This window comes from Canis lupus, chromosome 14, assembly GCF_048164855.1.
Source record: "Canis lupus baileyi chromosome 14, mCanLup2.hap1, whole genome shotgun sequence".
NCBI lineage: Eukaryota > Metazoa > Chordata > Mammalia > Carnivora > Canidae > Canis > Canis lupus.
Window position 1 is genome coordinate 4,601,797 of NC_132851.1, and position 25,953 is coordinate 4,627,749.

Sequence of the window (25,953 nt, forward strand, 5' to 3'; positions counted from 1 at the left end):
CTGCCGCCGCGCCGCCGCCCGGGTGGGGGAGGGCGGGGAGGGCTGGGAGCCGCCGCCGCAACGCGGGGCGCGGAGGCTGCGCCGAGGAGCGGGCGGGAGAGGCAGGGGGAGGGGAGGGGAGGGGAGGGCGGCGAGGGGAGGGGGCGGCCTCACCTGCGCCACTGCAATGCCCGCAGCCGCCGAGCCTTTATCTCGGGCGGAAGCGGGGAGCCGGGCGGCGACAAGGAAGGGGGCTCCGGGGGCGCCGGGGAACGGGTCGCGCCCCGCGGAGCCTCGGTCACCGCCGGGAGCCGGCGGCCGGGCGGGTCCCTGGGGATCTCGCGTGTGGGTGCCCCTTCCACCCCCGGGGACGAGGACCGGGAGCCGGCGCTACCGGGGCCAAGGCGTCGATCCGGAAGCAAGTAGCCCGAGGCAGCCCGAGGAGCCCGAGCCGCCTGCCCGAACCCAGCGGAAAAGAAGCCGCCGCCCGTCTCCGCCTGAGGAGACTCCGCCTCAGCCCAGCGCCGCTACCGCCGGGCGAGCGGGGCTGAGGGGCTGCGCGGCGGGGACGGCCCCCACGCTTTCAGGAGGCAGGTCCGGGAAGGGAAGAAGCGGGACGGGGCGGCGGCGGCCCGGTCTCGTACCTGTGTCCGGAGTGGGTGGCGGCGGACGGACGGGCGCTCAGCAGTCTCTGGGCGGCAGCGGCGAGGCTGAGACTCTGTCCGCGGATCTGGCTGCTCACAGGCTACAGCGGCTCCGCAGACACGGGGTTTCCTCCAATCACCAGCCCCGACAGCAGGGGCACCACACGCACGATGACGTCAAACGCTGCTATGGCAACCGTTGATTGGTGCCCACAGCTCCGGGGGCCCAGTGCAACCGCCGCTCCCTGGCGCGCGCGTCCTGCCCGCCCGCGCTAGAGGGCGAGCGGGGGAGCGCGCCGCCTCTCCTGCTACCAACGCTCCTCCCCGCCGCGCTCAGCTTCCAGCTTCTCTGCTCTTGGGCGAGGGAGCCCGGCCGGGAAGCTCCTTCCTTTCTTTTCCCTCCTCTCCACCACTACCTTCCTACCTCCCCTTCTCGAATCCCCCCAACCTCCACGGGCTCGCTCTTCCTCTACACCAGCAAGGAGATTCCTCCCCACCCCCACCTTAGCTTTCGTGCGGCCCTTCTGCGCCTGCGCCAGTCACTCCCTCTCGAAGGGGCTCGGGTTCGGCAACATCCGGGACCTTTCACACCCCCCACCCCTCCCCGCGCCCAGGCCCGCCCCGCCCTCCGTGCTTCGCGGGGGTAACTGCCTCCCGGGCCGGCCCGGGGCTGGGTTACGCGGGTGGCTCCGCAGCTCCGGCATTGTGATCCGGATGTGGGGGTGGCGGGGGAGGGCGCGGTCCGGCGGCCGGGAGGGGCGGTGTGGCGCGCTTCCCCCGCGCCCCGCAGCCCGCCGCGCCCCGTCGCCAGGCGGGGCCGACCTGAGCGCGCGGCCCCTCCCTGCCTCGCCGCCGCGGCTTTACCTGCTGGCGCGCCGAGAGCGGCCTTAGACCTTTTAAGGCTCGGGACAGAAAGTGAGGAGTCCGGCCCCGCAGGATGGGTTGAGTGACGGGAAAGGTTTCCAATCCGAGACTCGGGATCCGTGCGCAGTGACAGCTGCGGGGGGACAATGGCGGCGCGAGGTGGGGCGGGTGGGGCGGGGCTGGCGGGAGGTGAGGCCTGGGAGGAGAGGCCGCCGCTTGGAGAAAGCCTGCAGCTCCTGCGGGGAAGCGGCTCCCTTCTCGGGTGGAGGGTTCGGGTGATCGTGGAGGCCTCAGCGCGAAGAGAGGCAGCGAGCAGAGGTCGGACGGTACCGACTCGTTTCTTGGAGACTCGATGGTCTCTATCCAAATAAAGCGTCCGCTTGAAGACATCGTGTTGCAGTGATTTAAACACAGATTATTGCCGGGTTTCTCCTGAAGCAGGGTGTGAGGGACGTGGTAGTTCCCAGCGCCCCGGGTAACTCGGCGGGCAGTGGAAGAGGGCTGCAGGCAGGGCCAGGAGCAGGGACCTGGAGCCGAGAAGAGGGGGAAAGAGGAGAGCGGATATTGCAGGTGCCATACCAACGGGCCAACCCAAACCGGCAGAGCCTCCACCCAGTCAACTTAAGGAAGTTCAAAGGGAGACATGCACAGTGTAAAATGCCTCTGCCTCTCCTCCCTTTAAATGTTGGAGCTAAGATGTGCTTGGATGACCTGCAAAACCAGTTGCAAATCTCACCTAGAGTTTATAGTTAGCAATGAGAGCTCAGAACTCTGCCTACTATCCTTGGCAAACTCCATTTGGTCTTACTGATTTTTCCAACATACCCTTTTAAAAAATCCTTTCATCCTAATAAGTGTACTCTTTAATGCCCATCCTTTTATTTCCGCCGTCTCCCATCTACCTCCCCCATCGTAACTATCAGTTTGTTGTTCTCGGTAGTCAAAAGTGGGTTTCTTGGTTGGTCTCTTCCCCCCCCCCCCAACATATCTTTATTGAGCATCTAGTAGGGGGCCTGCCGTAAGGCACAACTGACAAAGAAGACTCACAAAACAGTTCAGCCTCAAGTTGTGCAGAGGATTGAATTTATCACCAGCAGACACATAAAATCTTTCCTCACTCTTCCAGCTCCTTGTCTGTTCTGTATGTTGTTGGACACACTTTCTGCCACAGACCATTTTACAAATTAGTTTTGCCTGAGGTTCCAGCTGGCATTTAGATAGTAAAGTATAAACCCAGAAGAGAGTTTTCCAGTGGCCAGTTCAGTTCAGGGTGTTTTATTTTCTCCCAATTTTCTGCATCAGAGCAGATTCATACTAGACTTAATGGATGAACAAATTGATCAGGGTTATTTTTTCTGAGACATTAGAGTCATGGTACTTTGACTCCCAAGTAAATTTTTTCAGAGAGTGACTCACTTAAAATAATATTTCAACACCCTCCCCTTTTAAAATTTGTCTTTGGTTTTCTGCTAGACGCGGCACCAGAAATTTGACAGAAATTAGGGGTGCCTGGCTGGCTCAGTCTGAAGAGCACATAACTCTTGATCTCCAGGTAATGAGTTCAAGCCCCATGTGGGGTACAGTGATTACTTAAATAAATAAAACTTTTTTTAAAAAAGATATTAAAAAATAATAAAATAAAAAAATAAAAAAGATATTAAATCTTACTTAAAATGGAAGTTGTTTCTCTAATCTCAATTATGTGTCTAGATAGAATATATGCCTTTTTTGTTTTAGAGGACATTTAGGGATCTCTCTGCACCAATAAATTGTGGATTTGCTTTAGGAAACAGTTAAATTAGGTGTTTGCTTCTTGTTTTAACTAACAAGGCATGTGCGTGTGAAACAATAGGAATTACTGGATTTTACATACTCAAGGAATTTGAGCTCATGAAATAAAGGTGTAATAAGGTTGCAGGGAAACAAGAATAGAGAAAGTCATGAAGGCCCCACGTGATAAGTATTTTGAGGAATAGGAACATAATGGCAAGGATAATGGCAAAACAATAAAGAGGCCCTATGAACTTGAACTAAGGAAAACTACTCAGAGAATTTCATGTAGCCTCACCTGTTTTATTTTCTTCCCTGCTCAACTTTGTTGCTTCAGTCAACTTGCTCAACCTTCTATGCCTTAATTGCCACATCAATAAAATACTGGTAATAAAAACACTTAACTTGTCAAGTGGTGTTGAGGATTAAATGCAATTTTCTATATGTGTAATATATAAGATATAGGTATCTTATATAAGTAATTATAATTATGTAGGACCTATCTTATTACATAATTATAAGAGATATACAAGTAATTATAATCATATATATATAGCTTAGCAACATTCCTTGCACAAAGTAATTGAACTATGATTATTCATTTATAAGTGGACATATCTGATGTCTCTACTGTTCAGAGTTGTGAAGATAAAATGAATGATATATTTGAAATGTCCTTAAAAAGTGAGGGCACCTGGATGGTACAATCAGTTAAGCGTCTGACTCTTGGTTTCTGCACAGGTCGTGATCTTAAGATCGTGAGATTGAGCCCCTTGTGGGACTCTGCTCAAGGTACACCCTGCTTGAGATTCTCCCTCTCCCAATGCCCCTACCAGTTGTGCTTTCTCTCTCAAATAAATAAATAAAAATCTTTTTTTTTTTAAAGTGGGATATAAAGGTGTTCCCTCTGGAAACACAAGCTTGTGTTAGTTTCTTAGCACTAATGAGACTTAAGGGATGAGACAATAAATAGGCTCCACTCACCTACAAGGGACAGTCATGACCTCTTCAGATCTATGTTATACATTAAAATAAGAGTTCAGGGGAATTTGCAAAGGCGCATTATTCAAATTGGAAAAACCTCAAAAGATGTACTCTACTGATGAAACAGCAGTTACATGATCTTTTAAGTTTAATTACAATTTGGTCAGGTTATAATCTCACTCTTAACATTATGATTTAATTGGAGAAATGCAGCATAGTGCAGCGGGCTTTGGAATCAGAATTGGGTACAAATCTTGGTTTGTCTATAAGAGCTATGTGACCTTAGGCTAAATTGGACATACTAATACCCAATTCCATCAGATTATTGCAAGCATTAGGTAGAAAGTAAGGAGAGAGCTCCACATAGTGCTCTAGATCACAATCACCTATTGTTGGAATAATCTGGAGTTTGTGGTAGAGACAAACTAGTTAGTTCTTCACCAAACCCATTCTGCTCTTTCAGAGCCACGCTGGATTCCATGGCATGGGTCTCCCTTGCTGTTCTGTGTGGCCATGTGAGTAAGCACTAACTAATGTTATATGACCAAAGTGATATGGTCCACTTGTAAGCCTGTGCCATAAAATCTTCTGATTTGAACCTCTGTTCAGTCCCTGAAAAGAACTGTCTGCCAAGTGAATCGAGAGGATCTCAAGGCTTTAGAGGAGAGTGGGAACATGAAATGAAAGGAGCTGAATCTCTGAAAACCTATTCCCTGATCATTTTAGACTTTATTGAGGGATAACTTCTAATTTTTAAGCCATTGAGATTTAGGTTTATCTCTTGTAACAGCTATCACTATAATACATGTAAATGCCATTGGCAGTCCAAAGCATGGGAAACATTAAAAAAGAAAAAGAAAGGAAAAAAAAAAAGGGAGGAAAAAGAAATGAAGTTAAGGAGTAAGTAAAAGTAGCATTTCTTCTCAATTCTAAATCAAACTGATAGTCTCACTACTTACTCTCTTTTAAAAATTTACTATTTATGTACAAAAAAAAAAAGAAAAATAGAGCTACCATATGATCCAGTAATCACACCACTGGATATTTACCCAAAGAATACAAAAACGCTAATTTGAAATGATATATGCACCCCTATGTTAATTGCAGCCTTATTTACAATAACCAAGATATGGAACCAACCCAAATAGCCATAGATAAATAAATGGAGGAAAAAGAAGTGGATTCAAGAAGGGATGTTACTTAGCCATAAAGGAGAATAAAATCCTCCCATTTACAGCAACATAGATGAATCTAGAGTGTGTAATGCTAAGCAAAATAAATCAGAGAAAAACAAATACCATATGATTTCACTCATATGTGGAATTTAAGAAACACAACAGGAGGGACACCTGGGTGGCTCAGTGGTTGAACTTCTGCCTTTGGCTCAGAGCGTCATCCCAGAGTTCCGTGATCAAGTCTCGCATCGAGCTCCCTGCACGGAGCCTGCTTCTCCCTCTGCCTGTGTCTCTGCCTCTCTGTGTCTCTCATGAATAAATAAAAATCATTTTTTTTTTTTAAGTAAAATCTCACTGGAGACAAGAAAGCATTAAAATAGACTCGATTGGGGAACCCTGGGTGGTGCAGCGGTTTAGCGCCTGCCTTTGGCCCAGGGCGCGATCCTGGAGACCCAGGATCGAATCCCAAGTCGAGCTCCCGGTGCATGGAGCCTGTTTCTCCCTCTGCCTGTGTCTCTGCCTCTCTCTCTCTCTCTCTCTCACTGTGTGCCTATCATGAATAAATAAAATTAAAAAAAAATAGACTGTTGATAATCAACACACTCTAGCCCTATGTTCTATGATATTTTAGTCATAGATGGGGTTTTCTGCGCAATGATTTAAAAAAAAACAAAAATGTTAACAGAACCAAACTAATTTTGAGCTCTCATTTCATACATTCATCAAGCACTTAATGAGGACTCACAGGTTAGGGGTTATGTTGCTCACTAGGGATAAAAATGTGTAGATCATGGTCCCTCCCTGAAAGAGCTCACAGTTATCAGGACAGACATTGACACCAAATGCAGTAACAGTGAAGCACAGTGAAGTAACAGCTAGTTGTGTTTGAATCTGAGCTGTAAGCACTATCCATAGAAAGGTGAGGAAGTTTCCCTGAAAAAAAAAACTCATACTCAAGCTATAAATTACTGATTTGATTATCAACAGAGTCTATTTTAATCCTTTCTTGTCTCCAATGAGACGTTTAATTCCCCAGTGAAATTTTTAGTTTCCTTGAATTCTTAATTGATAGGTCACTATATGATAGACATCATGTCTCTTGCATTCTATTAAGGACACAGACATTTTCTAGAGTATTCTTTTCCTATAGTAAGTTACTTTAGATATATGCTCTTCATTGAAATCTTCAGTTAGTGCTCTGTTTCCTTGAACTGTAGAATTTTTGGTTGCTTTTATGTTGTAGTGATGATTGTTTTCCTATTACATGTCAATGAGGGAAGTTCCTTCCAGTCTGAGTTGGCCAACTGATAGATGAAATTTCCTCTGCTTCTCTTTACCATCCTCTTGAGAACTGTTAGGTCTTAAGTTGTAGGAAGGTGCAAAGACATGCTCCTTTGGCGAAAACCTAGAATCCAGGAGATGTTTACATTTACCACCTGTTGAGTAGCTACCATGGCAAGATCTTGTCCTGACTCACTGTCCAGTTGATTGCAATGAGCAAAAATTATGTTGTCAAGAATCAGAGGCTATCTGTGGTTGTTTTGCTTTGTTTTTCCTGTGGTTGTTTTTTAATGAGCTGTGATAAATGTAAAAACTACAAGCATGGATACTATGGGCTCTTACTGTGATTCCATATGTTCCTTTGTCTGCAACTCCTTATTCCTGGGGCCAATCCATCACATTTTAGGACCAGCCACCTCTGCCTCCCTAGCCCTCTGTACTTTTGTTGTGCCTTCTTTGGGGATTGTAGATTCTGACTGAATAACAGTTTGAAGGCTTAACTTCTACCTAGCAACTCTGCTCTTCTTTTTCCAAACATTTTTTTGAATTTTTATTTTAAGTAGGCTTCACACTCAACATGGGGTTTGCACTCACAACCCCTGAGATTAAGAGTCACATGCTTGGGACGCCTGGGTGGCTCAGCGGTTGAATGCCTGCCTTCAGCCCAGGGCGTGGTCCTGGAATCCCAGATCAAATCCCACATCGGGCTCCCTGCATGGAGCCTGTTTCTCTCTCTCTGCCTATGTCTCTGCCCCTCTCTCTCTCTCTGTGTCTCTCATGAATAAATAAATAAAATTAAAAAAAAAAAAGAGTCACGTGCTCTACCTACTGAGCCAGCTAGAAACCCCTGTTCTTCTTTTTCAGAGGATAAATGATCCATGATAAAGTTTCTAGGTTTAGCTTTCCGTACTGTAAGTGAAAATTCCTCTTGTTAATGGTTGACTCCTATTTTTCACAAACACTTTCATGGCATTTTAATGGGAAGATGAATCTTAGCTTGACACCATTTTTAACATCTGTAAGTCTCCAGTCAATTGTGTATACACACTCACACACATACATAATTTTATTTTAAAAAGAGCCAACAGGCCCCAAATGGAGTCAATTGTGCTAAGCCCATGTCACTAAACCAAGACTCAATCCCTAATGTAATTGCATTTTCTCTCTTTTTTTTTTTAAGAATTTATTTACTTACTCATGAGAGACAGAGAGAGAGAGAGGCAGAGACATAAACAGAGGGAGAAGCAGGCTCCATGCAGGAAGCCCAATGCAGGACTTGATCCTGGGATTCCAGGATCAGGCCCTGGGCCAAAGGCGGAAGCTCAACCGCTGAGCCACCCAGGCATCCTTGTAGTTGTATATTCAACTTTTCCCGAGAATGTAATCTTACCAGTCAGTCTGGAATTTCCTGGTCAGTACTACTGAGGGAATCTACCTGATAGACCCCCCTGCCCTATCCCCAAAAGGAAGGTGACCTTGTCTGAAACAGCGGACTCTTTGCTTCTAACCCCCTTTTGTTTTATCCCTTCCTCTCTGCCTAGGAAAGTCTTTCATTTTGTAGAGTTCAGTGGAGCTTCTTTCTTTCTTTTTTTTTCTTTAATTTTTTATAAAGATTTTATTTATTTGACAGAGGGAGCACAAGCAGGGAATTACAGGCAGAAGCAGGCTCCTCGCTGAGCAGAGAACACTATGAGATATGGGAGCTCAATCCCAGGACTCTGGAACCATGACCTGAGCCAAAGGCAGATGCTCAACTGAGTGAGCCACTCAGTAGCCCCTGGAGCTTCTTTCTATATGCTAGATAGGGTGCTACCCAATTCATGAATTGTTGAATAAAGTCAATTGGATCTTTAAAATTTACTCAGTTAAATTGTGTTTTGATTTATTTTTTATTTTTTTTAAATATTTTATTTATTTATTTATGAGAGACGCACACAGAGAGAGAGATGCAGAGACACAGGCAGAAGGAGAAGCAGGCTCCATGCAGGGGACCCGATGTGGGACTCGATCCCGGGTCTTCAGGACCAGGCCCTGGGCTGAAGGCGGTGCTAAACCGCTAAGCCACCCGGGCTGCCCCAAAGTGTGTTTTTAAATATATATGTATAGAGTTTTTTTTACATATAGTTAGTAGAATTTTTTTTTATTGCAGTTTTACATTCACAGCACAATGGAGAGGAAAGTACAGAGATTTCCCATATACTCCTGCATAGCTCCAATTCATGCACGGCCTCCTCTGTTTTCAGCATCTCATACCAGAGTAGCATATCTGTTAAAATTCATAAAATTGCTTTGTTAAAATTGAATGGTATATTTTTGTCAAAATATATTCACAAATCATTATCAGCCAAACTCCAAAGTTTACATTAGGGTTCACTCTTGGTGTTATACATCCTATGGGTTTTGACAAACGTATGATGACATGTGTGCACTTACAGTAACATACAAATCATGTCATAGCATATATGCACACCATACAGCATCACACAGAAACCTATGCCCTGCCTGTTCATGTCTCCTTCTTATCCAATGGCAACCACTGATCTTTATATTGTTTCCATAGTTTTGTTTTCCAGAGTGTCATAGAGTTGCAATAATAGGATATGTAGCCTTTTCACATTGGCTTCTTTCCTTAGTAATATGCATTTAAGATTCCTCTATGTCAGGACGCCTGAGTGGTTCAGTGGTTGAGCATCTGCCTTCGGCTCAGGGTGTGATCCTGGAGACCCAGGATAGGGTCCCGCATGGGGCTCCCTTCGAGAAGCCTGCTTCTCCCTCTGCCTGTGTCTCTGCCTCTCTCTCTCTGTGTGTCTCTCATGGAAAAAAAAAACAAAACAAAACAGATTCCTCCAAGTCTTCTCATGGCTTTCCTTCATAGCTTTTTATTTCTTCTTAGTGCTAAATAATATTCCATTGTCTGGATGTACCACAGTTTATTTACGTTTGTTTCCAGGTTTTGCCAATTATGAATAAAACTCATCTACTCTGGAGAAATACCAAGGAACACCATTGCTGTATCATATAATAAAAGTGTGTTTAGTTCTATAAGAAACTGCCAAACTGTCTTTCACAGAGACTATACTATTTTGCATTCCCACCAACAATGAATGAGAGGTCCTGTTGCTCCACATCTTTGTCAGCATTTCATGTAGTCATTGTTCTGGATTTTGGTCATTCTATTTTTTTTTTTAAGATTTTATTTATTTATGCATGAGAGATGCAGAGAGAGAGGCAGAGGGAGAAGTAGGTTCCCCATAGGGAGCCTGATGTGGAACTCAATCCCAGAACCCCGGGATCAAGACCTGAGCAAAAGGCAGACTCAGGAGCCACTCAGGCTTCCCAATTATGGCCATTCTAGTTTTGGCCGTAGTGGTATCTTGGTCTTCGGCTTCGTTGTTGTTGTTTTTCTCACTGCTTTTTGAATTTGCATTTCCCTGATGAGATATGATGTGGAGCATCTTATATGCTTATTTGCCATCTGTATATCTTCTTTGATGTGGTGTCTTTTAAAGTCTTTGGTCCACTTTTTAATCTGGTTGTTGTTTTCTGACTGTTAAGTTTTAAGAGTTCTTGTGTATTTTTGGATAATAGTCCTTTATCAGATATGTATTTTGTAAATATTTTCTCTTGTATCTAGCTTGTCTTCTCATTCTCTTGACCTGTTAAGTATTTTAATGTATCATAGAGTCACATTTTGTAAAAACAAAGGTAAAGATTTTAATTTGGTGTTATGTATTAGAAGAGCTTTTGGAAGTTACCACTGAGATTAGTGGTGCAAAAAATGAAGATGCTTGCTTAGAATACGTACCAGGAATTTTGTCTGAATTCAGGAGTCATTTAATTTGAGAGGTACTCATATGCACAAAGAAAAATGAAAAAAATACAGGTCCTACCATGTTTGTTCATCCAGTGGAGCTTGTCACTAGTTGACAATGGCTTAAGGAACGTAAAGGCTGCTGGGAGCTCACAGTTTCAAAAGTGCATAATTTATAATTCAGAAGTGATCAGTGGCAATCATGGAGTAAAAGTTCAGAGAAATAATTTTTTTCCTTTCTGACATGTATTTTGGTCCTGGAGTACCCAAGAATAAGCAAAGGGAACATTTGGAATTCATTAAGGATTTAAAATACAATAAGAATGCATATATATCAGAAGATACTTAAAAAAAAAAAAATTCCCCCCTCTAGTAAAACAGGCATCTGGAAAAGGAATCAAGGGCAATGTGAATTTCTGGCAGTTTTCCCAGAACCTGATATAAAATTTTTCCTGGACCTAAGAGCAGAATTTCTGTTTTCTAGTTCTCCTGGTCTTCCTCTGGGGCAATTGCTCTCAACTTGAAATTATTTTTAGGAGGAGTTCACACACTTTCTTGGCCATGAAATCCTCAGGATCCCTGAAATATTTCAATATTTCAGCAACTTAATAGGAAATTTACACCAAATCCACTCTCTAGGACATAAGATGGTTATTCTGGGTAAGTCAGAGATGTGTGTTTTTGACATGACTAAGTTTCATACAGTTAATGCCCCACTTATTTGTTAAACATTGACTTTTTTTCAGTCAGGCTAATATATAGTTAGTAGGCTTCAGGCTTGAACAATTAAACAATGAATAAGTAACAACTAGAGGAACATTTGAATTGGTAAGCGATCAGTAGAAGGAAAGGACACAGGAGTAGAACCATTACTCTCAACCACCATTTGTTAAAAGATCTATCTAAGCAGTTTATAAGAAGAGGTCACCTTCCTTTTGTGACTTTTCCTATCACAGCAGCACAGCTAGCAATAGCTTATGCATGGAAACAGCATAAATAAGTCAAAATGTATCAGCGAGGCAGCATCTGTAGATAGGAGAGGGTAAGGATTAAAAACAGTACAAAGGTCAAGCTTTAGAAGGAACAATTAACCCTGAGCTGCTGACAAAAAAAGACTTGATTGTTTTATTGGACTGAATTGAGAGTCAGAGGTCAGGGAGAAGGAGAAGTGGGTGTTGTACTTGACCAAAAATAAAGGGAATGTTAAACGCAGAGAAAGCATTTAATGTCTTCTGCATAGACAGAAAGGAGAGCATGTAGTATCATGAGGCCTTGGTTGTGATATCCCACTGTTCTCCTTTGCTGAAACTTATCAATGGCCTTTCTAGAAGGGCAAGTAAATATTATCAGGACCAGGGGATTCTGGAATGTCAGTGAGACATACAACATTGACCATGGATAGCTTTCATCATCTTTGGGAAAACAGAACATTATCGATGGATCTGGATTCTGGAAAGACCACATTTATTCTTTTTATTCTTTCATTCATTCTTGAACAGATGTTTATCGAATAGCTCTTTTTTTTTTTAACATTTATTTATTTATTTGAGAGAGAGCCAGAGCACCAGCAGGAGGGTCAGAAGGAGAGGGAGAAAGAATCTGAAACAAATTCTGTGCTGAGCACGGTGCCTGACTTTTGGGGCTCCACTTCACAATCCTGAGATCATGACCTGAGTCGAAACCAAGAGTCCGTTGCCTAACTGACCATGTCACCCAGGTACCCCTGAATAGCTCTTTAAATATCAGATATAACCTGCTAAGAGTGGAAAGATGGAAACAAAAAAGAATCTTCTGGATCACAATGGAGTCATATTTTAGTGGAAAAGGTACATATGTTCTGTTAGCCACATTCTTATAAATAATTGGTAAAGACTGGAAGAATGGAAGGAAGAGGAACAAATGGGATTTTATAAGAAGAGAATAGCATTTTGGAGATTACCAATACTACTACATATGAATAATAACATGAATGAATGAAATTCACCAATGAACACATTCTCAGTATATATCTAAATCCAGAAATTCCAGGAACTATTTCTCTACTAATTAAAGCTGAGTAAGTTTTCTTTATGTTGATTTCTCTGCAAGGAATCCTTTTTTTTTTTTTTTTTTTTTTTTAATGATAGTCAGAGAGAGAGAGAGGCAGAGACACAGGCAGAGGGAGAAGCAGGCTCCATGCACCGGGAACCCGACGTGGGATTCGATCCCGGGTCTCCAGGATCACGCCCTGGGCCAAAGGCAGGTGCCAAACCACTGCGCCACCCAGGGATCCCTCTGCAAGGAATCCTGATAGAGATTTGGTTACTGATGAAATGAAATAAGGAAGAAAAGGAGAAGTGAGACAAGACTTGGATAATCCAATTATGTATAAACACTGAAAATAAATGGGATATTGTGATTTTTGAAATATTTATCTTGATTCAGGGGACAGATTCAAGACATTTAAAGGGCCACTAAAATTCAAATATCGGGGTGCCTGGGTGGCTCAGTTGGTTAAGCATCTGCCTTTGGCTCAGGTCATGGTCCCATGGTCCCAGGTCCCAGGGTCCCAGGGTCCTGGGATTAAGATATTTTGCTGAGCTGGGAGTTTGCTTCTCTCTCTCCCTCTCCCTCTGCCCCTCCACCACTCATGCACGCACACACAGATGTGCTCTCTCTCAAATAAATAAATAAAATATTTTAAAACATAAAATTCAAATATCATCTTCATGTCTATTTCTGAAAAAAAATCTATATAAAGATTATATATAACAACAAAACCTAATATTTTATAAAAGCCAAAATTTAATCCCTTGTTTCTTAGATCATTTCCATAGAATTAAAAAAAAAAAACAGGTATACTTAAAAACTACATATCAATAATAATGATGTGGGAAACAAAGAAAAAAGAAAAAAAATACATTTCCTTACTGCCCACAGCCCATTGACAAGTTCTTTAAATAGCATAGGGACCTTACCCTGGGAGCTCAGCTGCCTTGATGTTGACACTTTGCTAAAGGCAAACGATAATCTTAGCCTGACCCCCAGCATCCTGTAAGTCTTCAACATGTAAAAATTCCTTTGGAAGGGGAGCCTGGGTAGCTTAGTTGGTTAAGCACTGGACTCTTGATTTAGGCTCAGGTCATCATCTCAGCGTCCCAGAGATCCGGCCCCTGTCAGGCTCTGTGCTCAGAAAGGCATCTGCTTCTCTCCCCCTTTCTCTTCCAATCTACTCCCAATCTACTCTATTTATTATATAAAATAAATAAAATAAAATAAATAAAAATTCTGGAAATTTCGTTTATCTCTACCCCCAGAATACACGTTAGGAATCATCCTTTAAGCATATGGCCCACTGATACACATCTGAAGGATCTCATAATCATTTACTAAAAACTAATAAATGACCTTTTCCTAACAGTAGCTAGCTAACCCCCTCAGGGTCCTGGAAACCTTGTTTCCAAAATATCTTGGAGGCCTGTGCTTTCCCTAACTCCCTTCCCAACTTGAAAGTACTTAATAGGCCTCTCCTCATGACCCCATGCTGTTCTTTCTGCCCATGGTTCCTGTCCCCCTGCTGTAATAGAACCACCTTTTTGCACTGAAAACATCTCAACAATTCTTCCTTTGCTGTCGGCTCTGAACCTCAACCTTCAAACCACATCAATAATAGTTTTTTTTCAAAGGTAATCTCTATGCTGAACATGAGGCTTGAACTCACTACCCCAAGATCAAGCATTGTGCATTCCACTGACTGAGCCAGGCTGTGCCCCAATAATAAGGGTTTTTTAATTGCTACTAAAAATGAGGCTTTTTTTTTTTCTAACAATGTGTCTTTATCTTAATAATTTAGCACCTAGCACAGTTTCTTGAAAAAATTATTTCTATGTTTACTGAATGAGTGATACCTCAATTAATGAGTATTGGGTGTTTTTAGATTCTTTTATAGAAAAATTGTATTTCTTGTTCAGAGCTTTCAAGATGACAAAGGCTTGAGAACCTTTAAGAAGAAAATGTAGGGATCCTTGGGTGGCTCAGTGGTTTAGCACCTGCCTTCGGCCCAGGGCGTGATCCTGGAGACCCAGGATCAAGTCCCACATTGGGCTCCCTGCATGGAGCCTCTTCTCTCTCTGCCTGTGTCTCTGGCTTTCATTCTCTGTGTCTCTCATGAATGGATAAATAAAATCTTAAAAAAAAAAAAAAAGAAAAGAAAAAGAAGAAGAAAATGTAAATGTGGCTTGTGGAGTCTGTAAGTTTTGTCCAAACTTAGTAATACTGGGGATCCCTGGGTGGCACAGCGGTTTGGCGCCTGCCTTTGGCCCAGGGCACGATCCTGGAGACCCAGGATCAAGTCCCACGTCGGGCTCCTGGTGCATGGAGCCTGCTTCTCCCTCTGCCTATGTCTCTGCCTCTCTCTCTCTCTCTGTGTGACTATCATAAATAAATAAATAAATAAATAAATAAATAAATAAATAAATAAATAAATCAAACTTAGTAATACCAATACTAATTAATATTTTTTCTTAGTAATATCAATACAATTTTTTTGTATTTTTTTCTTAGTAATAGTAATCCAATTTCTAATATACAGTGGACACAGTGCTACCCAGAATAAAGACCATATTTCTCACTGCCCACTCAGCAAGATGAACCTTGTAAATTAAGTGATAAGTGATAGCCAAGAGGAAAAGAAGAGGTTTCATGTGAGATTCCTGGCAAGTGTCCCTAAAAGAAAGAATGCCCACTGCTCTGTCCCCTTCCTTTTTTTTTTTTTTTTAAGATTTTATTTATTCATGAGAGACAGAGAGAGAGAGAGAGGCAGAGACACAGGCAGAGGGAGAAGCAGGCTCCATGCAGGGAGCCCGATGCGGGACTCGATCCCAGGACCTCAGGATCATGCCCTGGGCCGGAGGCAGGTGCCAAACCACTGAGCCATCCAGGGATCTCCTGTCCCTTCTCTTTCCTGATGGCCAGAATGTGGACCTAAGGAGGGTTCAGGCAGCCAACTTGGACTGAGGTGGAATTCTAAGGAAAGAACAGCAAAGCACAGATGGCTTGGGGCTCTCACAACATGTGGGAACTATGGTACTAGCCCTAATCAGCATTTTTGTTATTGTTGTTAATGAGTAGAACCTTATAATTACCCACTGATAATTTGGGGTTTATGTCATTGAAGTCAAGCCTAATCCTAACCAATAATGATATAAATAGCCCTAAAATGGTTATCTATTCTATATACTTGTCATGGATACTATGCCTCAAGGTTGAAATTCATCTTCTTCTGCCTTTTTTTTTTGGGGGGGCTATAGATGTCCAATTGATCTAGAACCATTTTTTGGAAAGGCTATCCTTCTTCCATTGAATTTCTTTTGTACTTTTGCCAAAAATCAGTTGGGCATATTAGTATGGGTCTATATAGTTCATTCTTTTTATTACTGAATAGTATTTCATGTATGGACATACTACATATCTTTATTCATTCACTGGATTTTGGACGTTTGGTTGTTGTCTTTGTTTTCGTTTTTGCTTTTGCTTTTGGCTGTTAGGAATAAAGCTGCTGGGAACACATACCAGTTTTTATGTGGACAGATGCTTTTTTTTCTCTCGGATAAATATCTACGAGTGGAATTGTAGGATTGTATGCTAAGTATATGTTTAATTTTATAAGAAATTGGGACGCCTGTATGGCTCAGCGGTTGAGCGTCTGCCTTTGGCTCAGGGCGTGATCCCAGAGTTCTGGGATTGAGTCCCACATCGGGCTCCCTGCATGGAGCCTGTTTCTCTCTCTGCCTGTCTCTGCCTCTCTCTGTGTGTCTTGCATGAATAAATAAAATCTTTTTAAAAAGTTTATAAGACATTGTCACACTGTTTTCCAAAGTGGCTGTACTATTTTACATCCCCAAAAGCAATGTGAGAGCTCCAGTTGTTCTACATCCTTGTCAAACCTTAGTATTATTGTCATTCTCTTTGATTATAGCCACTCTAGTGGGTGTGTAGTGCTATCTCATTGTGGTTTTAAAATGCATTTCCCTAAATGACAGATGATGTTAGGCACTTTTTTTATGTGCATCTTAACCTTTTTTCTCATTTTTAAATTTTTTGGTCTTACTAGTTTTGTTTCTATAAAACACCAAATAAGTGTTGTTGTTGTTTTTTTTCTCCAAATAAGTGTTTTGAGGGAGCTTACCTTCAAAGAAAACTTGAAGTAGTTCTTCCCAGGTTCAAAGGATCCTAGGTCTTTCAGAAAACAAAAGTTGCTTCTCATTGAAAAGAGAGAGAGAAAGAGAAAACTATTGTAATTTATCTGGTGTATATATTTGGATTTCCATGTACAGTACTAAGTTGTTAAAAGGAGGATATATAACTAAAAAAACATAGTGCTTACTGCTCATTCTTTGGTGACTTAAAGTAAATGTGATGTTTTGTTGGTCATACTACTAACTAAATGTTGAAGGAATTAACTGCTTTAAGCCAGTGTTTTAGCATTTTAGTGAATAACTCTTCTTGTAATTTTTCATACCATTCTTTTTTTCTAACTTTGAAAACCCTGTGTTGCAAAAGATGTGTGTTGGGACATGCTTTTCTCTTTGTGGCAATAAATGCCACAGATCCAGAAGGTGATGGCACTGGAGAGGGATGGAGGAAAGTGGAGTTTTCCATCTTGCTTTTCATTTCAATCCAGTAGATTAAAGACTGGTAGTAGATTTGAGACCAGGGTCCACCAGGCACTACAAGATATGATGCCAACCCAGGAGTACAGGTTAATCACACTGTAAAAAGTGTTAACATACTGGCTAAAATAGAGGGCAATTGTCTACTTTCACTGCTATAAATCAACCGTTAAAGCACATTTCACTAAAATAAAGAATTCTTCAGGCATCAACCTCTTTGGTAGTGAACTGTGCTGCCTCAAAGACTGTAGGTTTCCCATCATTGGAAATATTCCCACAAATGTTGCATAACATCTGACAGGAATGATGTGGAAGTCTACAATTGGTTAGATTGTTTAAAATATCTTAATTTTATTTACAGGTTAATTTGATTGCATCACAACTCTTAGAGGCAGTTGGCATAGTAAGAAGAATGGGGTATAGGGCAGTCCTGGTGGCCTAGGGTTTAGCACAGCCTGCAGCCCAGGGTGTGATCCTGGAGATCTGGGATCGAGTCCCACAACGGGCTCCCTGCATGGAGCCTGCTTCTCCCTCTGCCTGTGTCTCTGCCTCTCTTTCTGTGTCTCTCATGAATAAATAAATAAAATCTTTTAAAAAAAACTAATATGAAGTAAGTTTCTTTATTCTTATTTTACAGAAAACAGAGACACACAAAATTGAAGTAACTCACTCAAGAGTCTTCAGTTAGTAAGAGGCAGCACTGGAATCCAAACAAAGCCAGATTCTGACATGGTATGTTAACCACTATGGTCCCCTGCCTCCCATCATTATTTGTACTTGTTTTCTAAGCTTGAACTACTCTAAAACTCGCTTTGCCCTTAAACCTGCCCTCAGCTATGTTTGCAGATATCATTGCATATATTATCCTATAAACTTATTGGAATCTAACATGTATAAATGTGGACAATATGTGATCTGTTACGCATACCTAGGTTTCCTCCCCTATAGGCCTAAGATCTAAAAGCTGATTTCTTCCAATTGATATTTCATTCAATTAAAAAATATCCAAAAGTTTCCAAGGATTAGTGTAAAGGATGAATATTGGTATTTGCTAATATTAATTTTTAATTAACATATTGAAAAGAAACAAACAAGTTTGAGTATTATCCTTATAACTTTTGCTTATCTCTTTTCTTTTCACTTTGGAGCTTTTTAAAATTTTAATTTTCAAACCATAATTTTTATTTTGTTTCAAAATTAAGATCCCCTGCAATACACCTCTTAGTGGTTCCCCTTTTCCATTTTAATCTGGCTCCTACCTCAAAGAAATAGATGGTTCTTGTTCATGACCTGAAGGACAAAGTTCCAAACCTATAATAGAGGGAGGAAATTACAGGAGTAGGGGCTATGATAGTCGCAGAGAGAGAGAGAGAAGCAGAGACATAGGCAGAGGGAGAAGGAGGCTCCATGCACCGGGAGCCCGACGTGGGACTCGATCCCGGGTCTCCAGGATCGCGCCCTGGGCCAAAGGCATGCGCTAAACCGCTGCACCACCCAGGGATCCCTCAAATCTATTTTTTAAAAAAGATTTTATTTATTTACTAATGAGAGAGAGAGAGAGAGAGAGAGAGTGAGGCAGAGACACAGGCAAGAGGGAGAAGCAGGCTCCATGCAGGGAGCCTGACATGGGACTCGATCCAGGGTCTCCAGAATCACACCCTGGGCTGAAGACGGCGCTAAACCACTGAGCCCCTCGGGCTGCCCTCAAATCTAGTTTTTAAGTATGCTTTTAAGACTTTACATATTAGGGGAGTGCACATATTTGGTATAGAATGAATGGTATTGTACACAGTTCTATTTATATAGAATAATTTTGAATGAGATCTGCTTGACACAGGGTCTTGCTAATTAGATTGTGAACTATTAGAGTCAGGGACAGTTTTCTTCTTTGTATCACCTGAAGCAGGTGAAGAATTTTGAATTCTTATTGGAATCATAGAACCTAGACTTTACAATCCGTGTGGCCCAACCGCTCATTCAATAAATACAGCCTTTTGAATAGGCCAGTGCCAGGATGTTCCCATTTCAGACAGCAACTAATTTGACTTCTGTTGAATATTTCTTTTCTTTTCTTTTCTTTTTAAGATTTTATTTATTCATTCATGAGAGACACAGAGAGAAAGGCAGAGACACAGGCAGAGGGAGAGGCAGGCTCCCAATAGGGAGCCTCTGCGGAACTTGATCCCAGGACTCCAGGATCACATCCTGAGCCAAAGGCGGACACTCAACCTCTGAGCACCCCAGGTGCCCCCTGTTGAATACTTCTAATTGTTATTTTTTTCAAGTGAAAGAAAGAAGAAAGAAAAAAATTTCGATATTGAACCCAAACCTGGAAGTTTGTACCCATTTTTCATTTTTTTCATATGATGGTTATTCAAATTTTGAACATATCATTTGTGTTTTCCTTTACACCTCTCCTCTCTCAGAAAAAGTCAATGGCTCTTTCCACCATTCCCAGCTGGACATATGAGAATCACTGGGACAGGCGCAGGATCTCAGAAAACTTTTTCAAACACCACCACACATCCTGCGGTGGGACTCACCTTAGGGTTCAGAGAAGAGAGCCAACATCACAGCCTAGATTCTCTAAGAAATAGAGGCTGAGAAAGAGATGCGAGTACAAAAGGCTTACTGGGAGGGAAGACTTACCAAGGAAAAGGGGAGAAAGCAGAACTGGGCAGGCAGAGCAGTCAAATCATCAGACCTGACCACGTTGGCCAGCCCCAGGAGCAGCGGTGTCGCAGAGATGGCTTGCTAGAGGAATCTTGCATTGAGGGGAAATGGCTAGGCCTGTGCACCACCATCTTGTTCAGTTATTGACCAGGGATCCTCCCAAGAAGAGTGTGACCTTGACCTGAAAAGCTGAGGCAGAGACTGACGGAGCCGACAGCTGGAGGCTCTTGGACAATCATACCCCCACCATTGGACAGCGAGTCATTTCCTGAAGTGGGCTCTGAGCAACACATGTCTGTCTGCCCTGAATGGGGACGAATGGAAGAACCTGACAAAGAAGTCCTGAGAAGTCTTGATGATTGGTCAGATATACAGGCAAGAGGTTACAGATAACCCTCATGGCTAGAACAGCACTGCCATCAATAGATATAGCGTGGTTGGGAAAAAACCTCTTCCCACCATACCCACAGCTGCCTTTTACTGAAAGCAGCCGAATTCTTTTCTGTAGAAGTTGTCATGGCTTGTGCCTTCTATGTTGAGTGACTAACCGTGCTCTTTAGCTGCAACTGATAGGGCTAGCCAGGGAATTGATCCACAGCCCTAGGCAGCCACAGGTAGGCTGAAGGTGGCTTGATGTGAAACTGTCCATTTTAAATGGGGACAAGCCAATTCAACACTCTCATTTTGGAAGGCTCAAACATGAAGTGTACAAGGAGAGGTTGAAGTGGCTGCTCAGGCTGTATACTAAGGTCACTAAGCTACTGTTCTTCTTCTCTCCTGCTGCACTGAGCTGCCTAGGGAGCAGAGGTACCTAGAAGCTCTAAAGAAGCAACAAGTTCTTTGCTACCCAATATCCTTGTAGTGAATCCCAATCATCACAGGTGATGTGGGCATGTCACTTCCTTAAAGAGTATTTTTTTTCTTTTTAGAAGATTTTATTTATTTATTCATGAGAGACACAGAGAGAGAGGTAGAGACATAAGCAGAGGGAGAAGCAGGCTCCCTACACAGAGCCTGATGTGAGACTCGATCCCAGGACCCTGGGATCACGCCGAGTCAAAGGCAGACGCTCAACCACTGAGCCACCCACATGCCCCAAGAGTTTGTTTTTTAAATTTCATGATGAGGGACACCTGGGTGGCTCAGCAGTTAAAGTGCCTGCTTTCAGCCCAGGGTGTGATCCTGGAGTCCTGGGATTGAGTCCCACGTCGGGCTCCCTCTATGGAGCCTGCCTGTGTCATCATCCCTCTGCCTGTGTCTCTGCCTCTCTTTCTCTCTCTGTTCTCTCATGAATAAATAAATAAAATCTTTAAAAAAATTTCACGATGAAATTATTATTATTGTTATTATATTATAATATATAATATATAAAATAATTATTATTGTTATTATTAGCACTGATGGTTATTTCTTCTTTGTAAAAGCAGGTAAAAAGATGGCTTGGCCCTGAGCCTTGCAGAACTGTCCTGTAGATCTTGGTTTGGGCAAATTTGTGCATCTTAAATATATCCAGCTTGCCTCCTCACCCCCTGTGGTTATTTTGCCCACAGCAGGACCTGTCCCATCTCTCAACTTTGAATGGTAGGCTACTCTGCCTTCTGTACTTTTATGGCATTCCAAAAAACTATCAGGCTACCCAAAAATTTCCTAAAGTGATTATTTTCTGCATAATATGTTTCTGCATTATTTTGCTCCTTTGCCCCGAGTTCCAAAAAGATAGAGTAACTTGTGCAAACTTCTACTTTTGCTTCACCATAAAGCAGTCCCACTGTTTGTTTCATCATTCATTCATTCATTTATGTTTATTCATTTTTGCACACCCCACCCCCACCCTGACCCTTATATGTAGCCTGTCTGAAGAGTTCGAATACATCGAGTAAGCAGATGTATTTCAGGATCTTTGTGATTCTCCCTGCCCCTTATACTCTCAGTCATGCCACTCAGGAGCCAGATGTGAAATGTGTATGTAGCTTGGACATGACAAGGCCAAGCCAGATAGAATAAAGGATTACAGTTCCACACCAAATTCCAGTGTGCATGGAGCTTCCCCCCATACCACCATGCAAGCAATTCTTGGACATCAGCTGGATGTCCTACAATTCAACTGAATTCTGACACTATGTACTGGAAGCTTCCACGTGTTAAGGGTTCACCTCCACAAGACTGCTCTGTCCCATCTTCAGACTCCAGCCACAAGTTCAGGTTATCACCTGTGCTTCTGACAAATGGGTTGTAGGTCAGAGGTTCCATGACACCCTTCTTAGGTGGAATGGCTTGCTGGTGGGACGCCTGGGTGGCTCATCAGTTGAGTGTCTGCCTTCGGCCCAGGACATGATCCTGGAGTCCCGGGATCAAGTCCCACATCAGGCTTCCTGCATGCAGCCCACTTCTCCCTCTGCCTATCTCTCTCTCTCTGTCTCTCATGAATAAATAAATAAATAAAATCTTTAAAAAAATAAAAAAGAAAAGGAATGGTTTGCTGGAATGGCTTAAACTTTCACTTATTAGATCACCAGTTTATTATAAAGAGAGAGAATTTAGGAACAGCCAGATGGCAGAAATGCATAGGATAGGGTATGGGGAAAGGATCAAGGGGGTTCTGCACCCTCTGGGAGTATGCCACTCTCCCCAAATGTCCATGTGTTGACCACATATTCTCTGAATCTTGTCCTTTTGGGTTTTTAAGGAGGCTTCATTACATAGGCATGATTGATGAAATCATCAGCCACTGGTGATGGATTCTACCTCCAGCCCCTCTCCCCTTCCCTGGAAATCAGGGAGGTGGGATTAGAAGTTCCAATAGTCTGATCTCTAGGTTGGTTCCCCTGGCAACCAGCCCCCATCCTTAGGTACAGTCCAAAAGTCACCTTATTAATATAACAAAAGACATTCTCATCAGTTTGGAAATTCCAAGAGTTTTAGAAGCTCTGTTGCAGAAACGCAGGACAAAGACTAAATATATATTTCATCTTATAAATCACAAGACCACAGGAATAATTATTTGCTGTGTAGAAGGATTTTTGTTCCATTTTTTTAAAAGTAAAAATATTTTCACCACAGGATCATCTTAGAATGTGTCCATGATGCATTTAAACTTTTTGATTTACAAAATTTGAATTTACACTTCACTTTTCTCAGAAAGCAGCTATCAAGTTAAGTAGATACAACATGCTTGAAATAATTGCTCTTCATAATTGCAGATGACACATACTGATAGCTTTGCTATTCTTTTTTCTTTTTTGCTTTTATATGGCTGAAAATACTTGAAAAACTGAAGAAACACCGACGCATGATTTAAAAGAGGCCAAGAGGCTCTCAAAATGAGGAATGAGGATCTAAAACAATCTGTCATTTTATGTTATGCAAACAATAAACGCAAGTCAGTTTTACACCAGGGGTAAATGAGACATAGTGAAAACACCTCGAGTGTAGGATACTCCTGTACAGCAATGTGGAGATGGTGGGGCAGGCATTATTTGCCCCATTTGGTGAAAGGAAAAAAGCAGAAAAAAGTGTTTTTCTTTTGCATTTTAATTGTTTTAGGTAGCTATTATTTTCACAGGATTCAAAACTCAAAAGGTCCTTTAAAAAAAAAAAAAAGGTACTATACAATATGCAGTGAAAAGTCTCCCATCCCAGGGGAGCACTTTGAGCCTTTCTTGGGTCTGACAGGCATCTCCTTGCCCACCACTCACCACCTCTATTCATAGGCTCATTCAACAGATATTTACTGAGAACTATCTAGTGCGAGGCACTACTTGAAGGTGAAAACAAAACCCCTGATCACCTGGAACTGACATTTTAGGGGCAGAGAGGGCAGACAACAATGAAAAATGAAATCGACAGTGTATCTGATAGTGAGAAGTGCCATCCAGGATAAAGTATGCCAGATTGGGGAAGGTGCTATTTTTAAAGGTTGGTCTTGGAAGGCCTTTCTAATGAGGACATCTTTAAACAGATACCTGAAGAAAGTAAGCAAGGGAGACACATGGCTCTTTGGAGAAAACTTACTAGCTAGAGGGAACAGGAAATGCAAATACATATTCTAGGAAGACTTGTTTCTTGGACTGGTCTTCTGTAAGAGCAACTTCTGTTTCTGTTCTAAAGGGAGGCTCATGGGAGAAATTGCCTTCTCAATATTCTATTTAAATCCTAAGGTTGAACTTGAGTTGGTCATAGTGTTGTCTCTTTTTCAAACCTAACAATTATGTATTAATTGGGCCATTAAAAAAAGATTTACTTATTTATGAGATAGAGAGAGACAGTGCAAGTAGGGGAGAAGCAGAGGGAGATGATCTCAACTAGATTCCCCATTAAGTGCTGAGCCTGGAGCCAGACTGTGGGGCTCATCTCACAATCTTGAGATCATGACCTGAGCCAAAATCAAGAGTCTGCCACTTACCTGCTCAACCAACTGAACCACTCAGGCACCCCTGGGCCATTTACGTATAAGAAAGGATTGTGGTATTTTTGTTTTTTGTTTTTTGTTTTTTTTTTAAAGTAAGTTCTAGACCAAATGTTAGATTTGAACTCATGACCCCAAGATCAAAAGTCATGCTCTACTAACTGAGCCAGCCAGGCTCCATAAGGAAGGATTGTTTTTATATAGGTGTACTTTGCTTAACTAAGCACTTATTTTTGGTGGTGGGGAGAAATAAGATTTGTGTTGATTAGAGTTTTATAAATCAAATATTTTTAAAATATTATAAAATTCTGTACCAGCTATGAACCCAAGTATTGTGCATCCCTCTAATCTCTCTTCCTTTGGAGCAGTGGTTCTAAATGGAGACAATTTTGTACCCCAGGGTACATTTGGTAATGTCTGGAAACATTTTTAGTTGTGACAATTGCATTGGAGGAGAAGTTGCTGCTTGTATCTAATGGGTGAAGACTAGGTATTCTGCTAATCATCTTTTTTTTTTTTTTTTTTTTTTTTATTTATTCATGAGAGACAGAGAGGAAGAGACATAGGCAGAGGGAGAAGCAGGCTCCTTATAGGGAGCCTGATGTGAGACTCAATCCTGGAACCCCAGGATCAGACCCTGAGACAAAGGCTTAATTGCTGAGCCACCTAGGCATCCCTGCTAATCATCTTATAGCAATGAACAGGACTGCTTCCCAAACAAAAATTATTTGATTCAAAATAGCAACAGTGCCAAAGTTGAGAAACCTTGCTCTAGGATGACAAGCTTAAGCTAAAATTTATAGGACAGGCAAGAGCTCTACCTTATGGGATCAAAATTTCATCTAGTGCCCAAGTAGTCCACACAGGGCAAGACCCAGAGGTCAAGTCTGACCTTGGACCCCAATTTTTTTTTTCAGAAGTCAAACACCAATTTACAAAGCCACTCAACCCCAGGAAGTCAACCTCCAGAAAAATTCACCTAGGCCCAGTGGACCTGCTGGCTTTCTTGCTTTCTAGCACCTTCTTTCTTTCTCTTTCAATGTGTGCTTTTTTTAGTCCCCTCTTTTGCCCTAGACAAGAGGTGTTTTCTTCACTATATTAAAAAATATGTTTGCATGCATTCAGGAAAGAAAAAAAATGTTTTAAATAGATGGCTATAGCAGCTTGTAAAATTGTGGTTTCAAGTTTTTCTGCTAAAAGCTTTTACAGAAGAAGTAATGGAGAGTGGAAAAGGTGTGAGTGTGAGGGGAGGAGCAGGATGATGGCATTGTCACCTAGGTAACAACTGTCTTCTGAGTGGAAGAAAATCATCCTAGCTGCTCAGCAGCAGGAGAAAAAAAGAGAGCGTGGTCTCTCTCTTCTCAGTTTCTTACTAGGTTTGGGAAAGTTTGGGAATGGGAGGAGATATTAATATTTATGTTGCATTCAGTGTCACTTTGTATAGGAATAACAAGCTGGGGGGAGAGGAAGTAGTTTAGATCTTACTTGAAATTACATATATACCCTTAGCAATGTGGTGTCCCTACGCCCTGTGGCATCCATATCTGAGCTGTTTTTCCCTCTTGTGACCGCAGTTATTATAAGAATAGCTAACTTTTCTATTGTGGGCTTAAAGGCAGATACTGTGTTAAAAACTACATTCATTACCTCATTTAATTCTAGGATACCTCTACAAGGTCCATATTATTATATTCTGAGAAAGCAGGGCTCAAGAGGT

The 25,953-nt window shown here is 42.1% G+C and overlaps 2 protein-coding genes and 1 long non-coding RNA gene across 7 annotated transcripts in view; 1 reads left to right on the forward strand and 2 right to left on the reverse strand.

The window, feature by feature from the left end:
- YWHAZ (tyrosine 3-monooxygenase/tryptophan 5-monooxygenase activation protein zeta) overlaps positions 1-1,643 on the reverse strand; it is a 36,289-nt gene extending 34,646 nt beyond the window's left edge. The window contains exons 1-2 of one of the 4 annotated variants that reach the window (XM_072774052.1): positions 1,488-1,643; positions 624-807 (exon numbers count right to left, since the gene is read on the reverse strand). The gene's annotated coding sequence lies outside the window, so the exon portion shown is untranslated. Of the gene's footprint in view, positions 1-623; positions 811-1,126; positions 1,279-1,487 lie in introns of those variants that run through there. The other 3 variants (XM_072774054.1, XM_072774051.1, XM_072774053.1) reach the window with 3 other exon arrangements.
- On the forward strand, positions 160-22,314 carry LOC140603631 (uncharacterized). Of its 2 annotated transcripts, none has more exons than XM_072774057.1 (3): positions 160-1,646; positions 17,796-17,890; positions 19,244-22,314. In XM_072774057.1, the coding sequence occupies exon 1, from the start codon at positions 167-169 to the stop codon at positions 824-826; it is 660 nt and encodes a 219-aa protein (XP_072630158.1). In that variant the 5' UTR covers positions 160-166; the 3' UTR covers positions 827-1,646; positions 17,796-17,890; positions 19,244-22,314. The 2 variants fall into 2 exon arrangements, 1 of the variants encoding a protein (XP_072630158.1); XR_012006547.1 differs by lacking the exon at positions 160-1,646 and adding an exon at positions 1,653-3,039.
- Positions 8,635-20,122, reverse strand: LOC140603632 (uncharacterized). The gene is made up of 3 exons (XR_012006548.1): positions 19,808-20,122; positions 16,675-16,744; positions 8,635-8,963 (listed from the first exon to the last, which is right to left on the reverse strand). It is a non-coding gene; the product is annotated as an uncharacterized lncRNA (long non-coding RNA).
- Positions 22,315-25,953: the final 3,639 nt, after the last annotated feature.

Coding starts and splice junctions, on each gene's coding strand:
- LOC140603631 (XM_072774057.1), top strand. CDS start 167: ATGCCCGCAGCCGCCGAGCCTTTATCTCGGGCGGAAGCGGGGAGCCGG.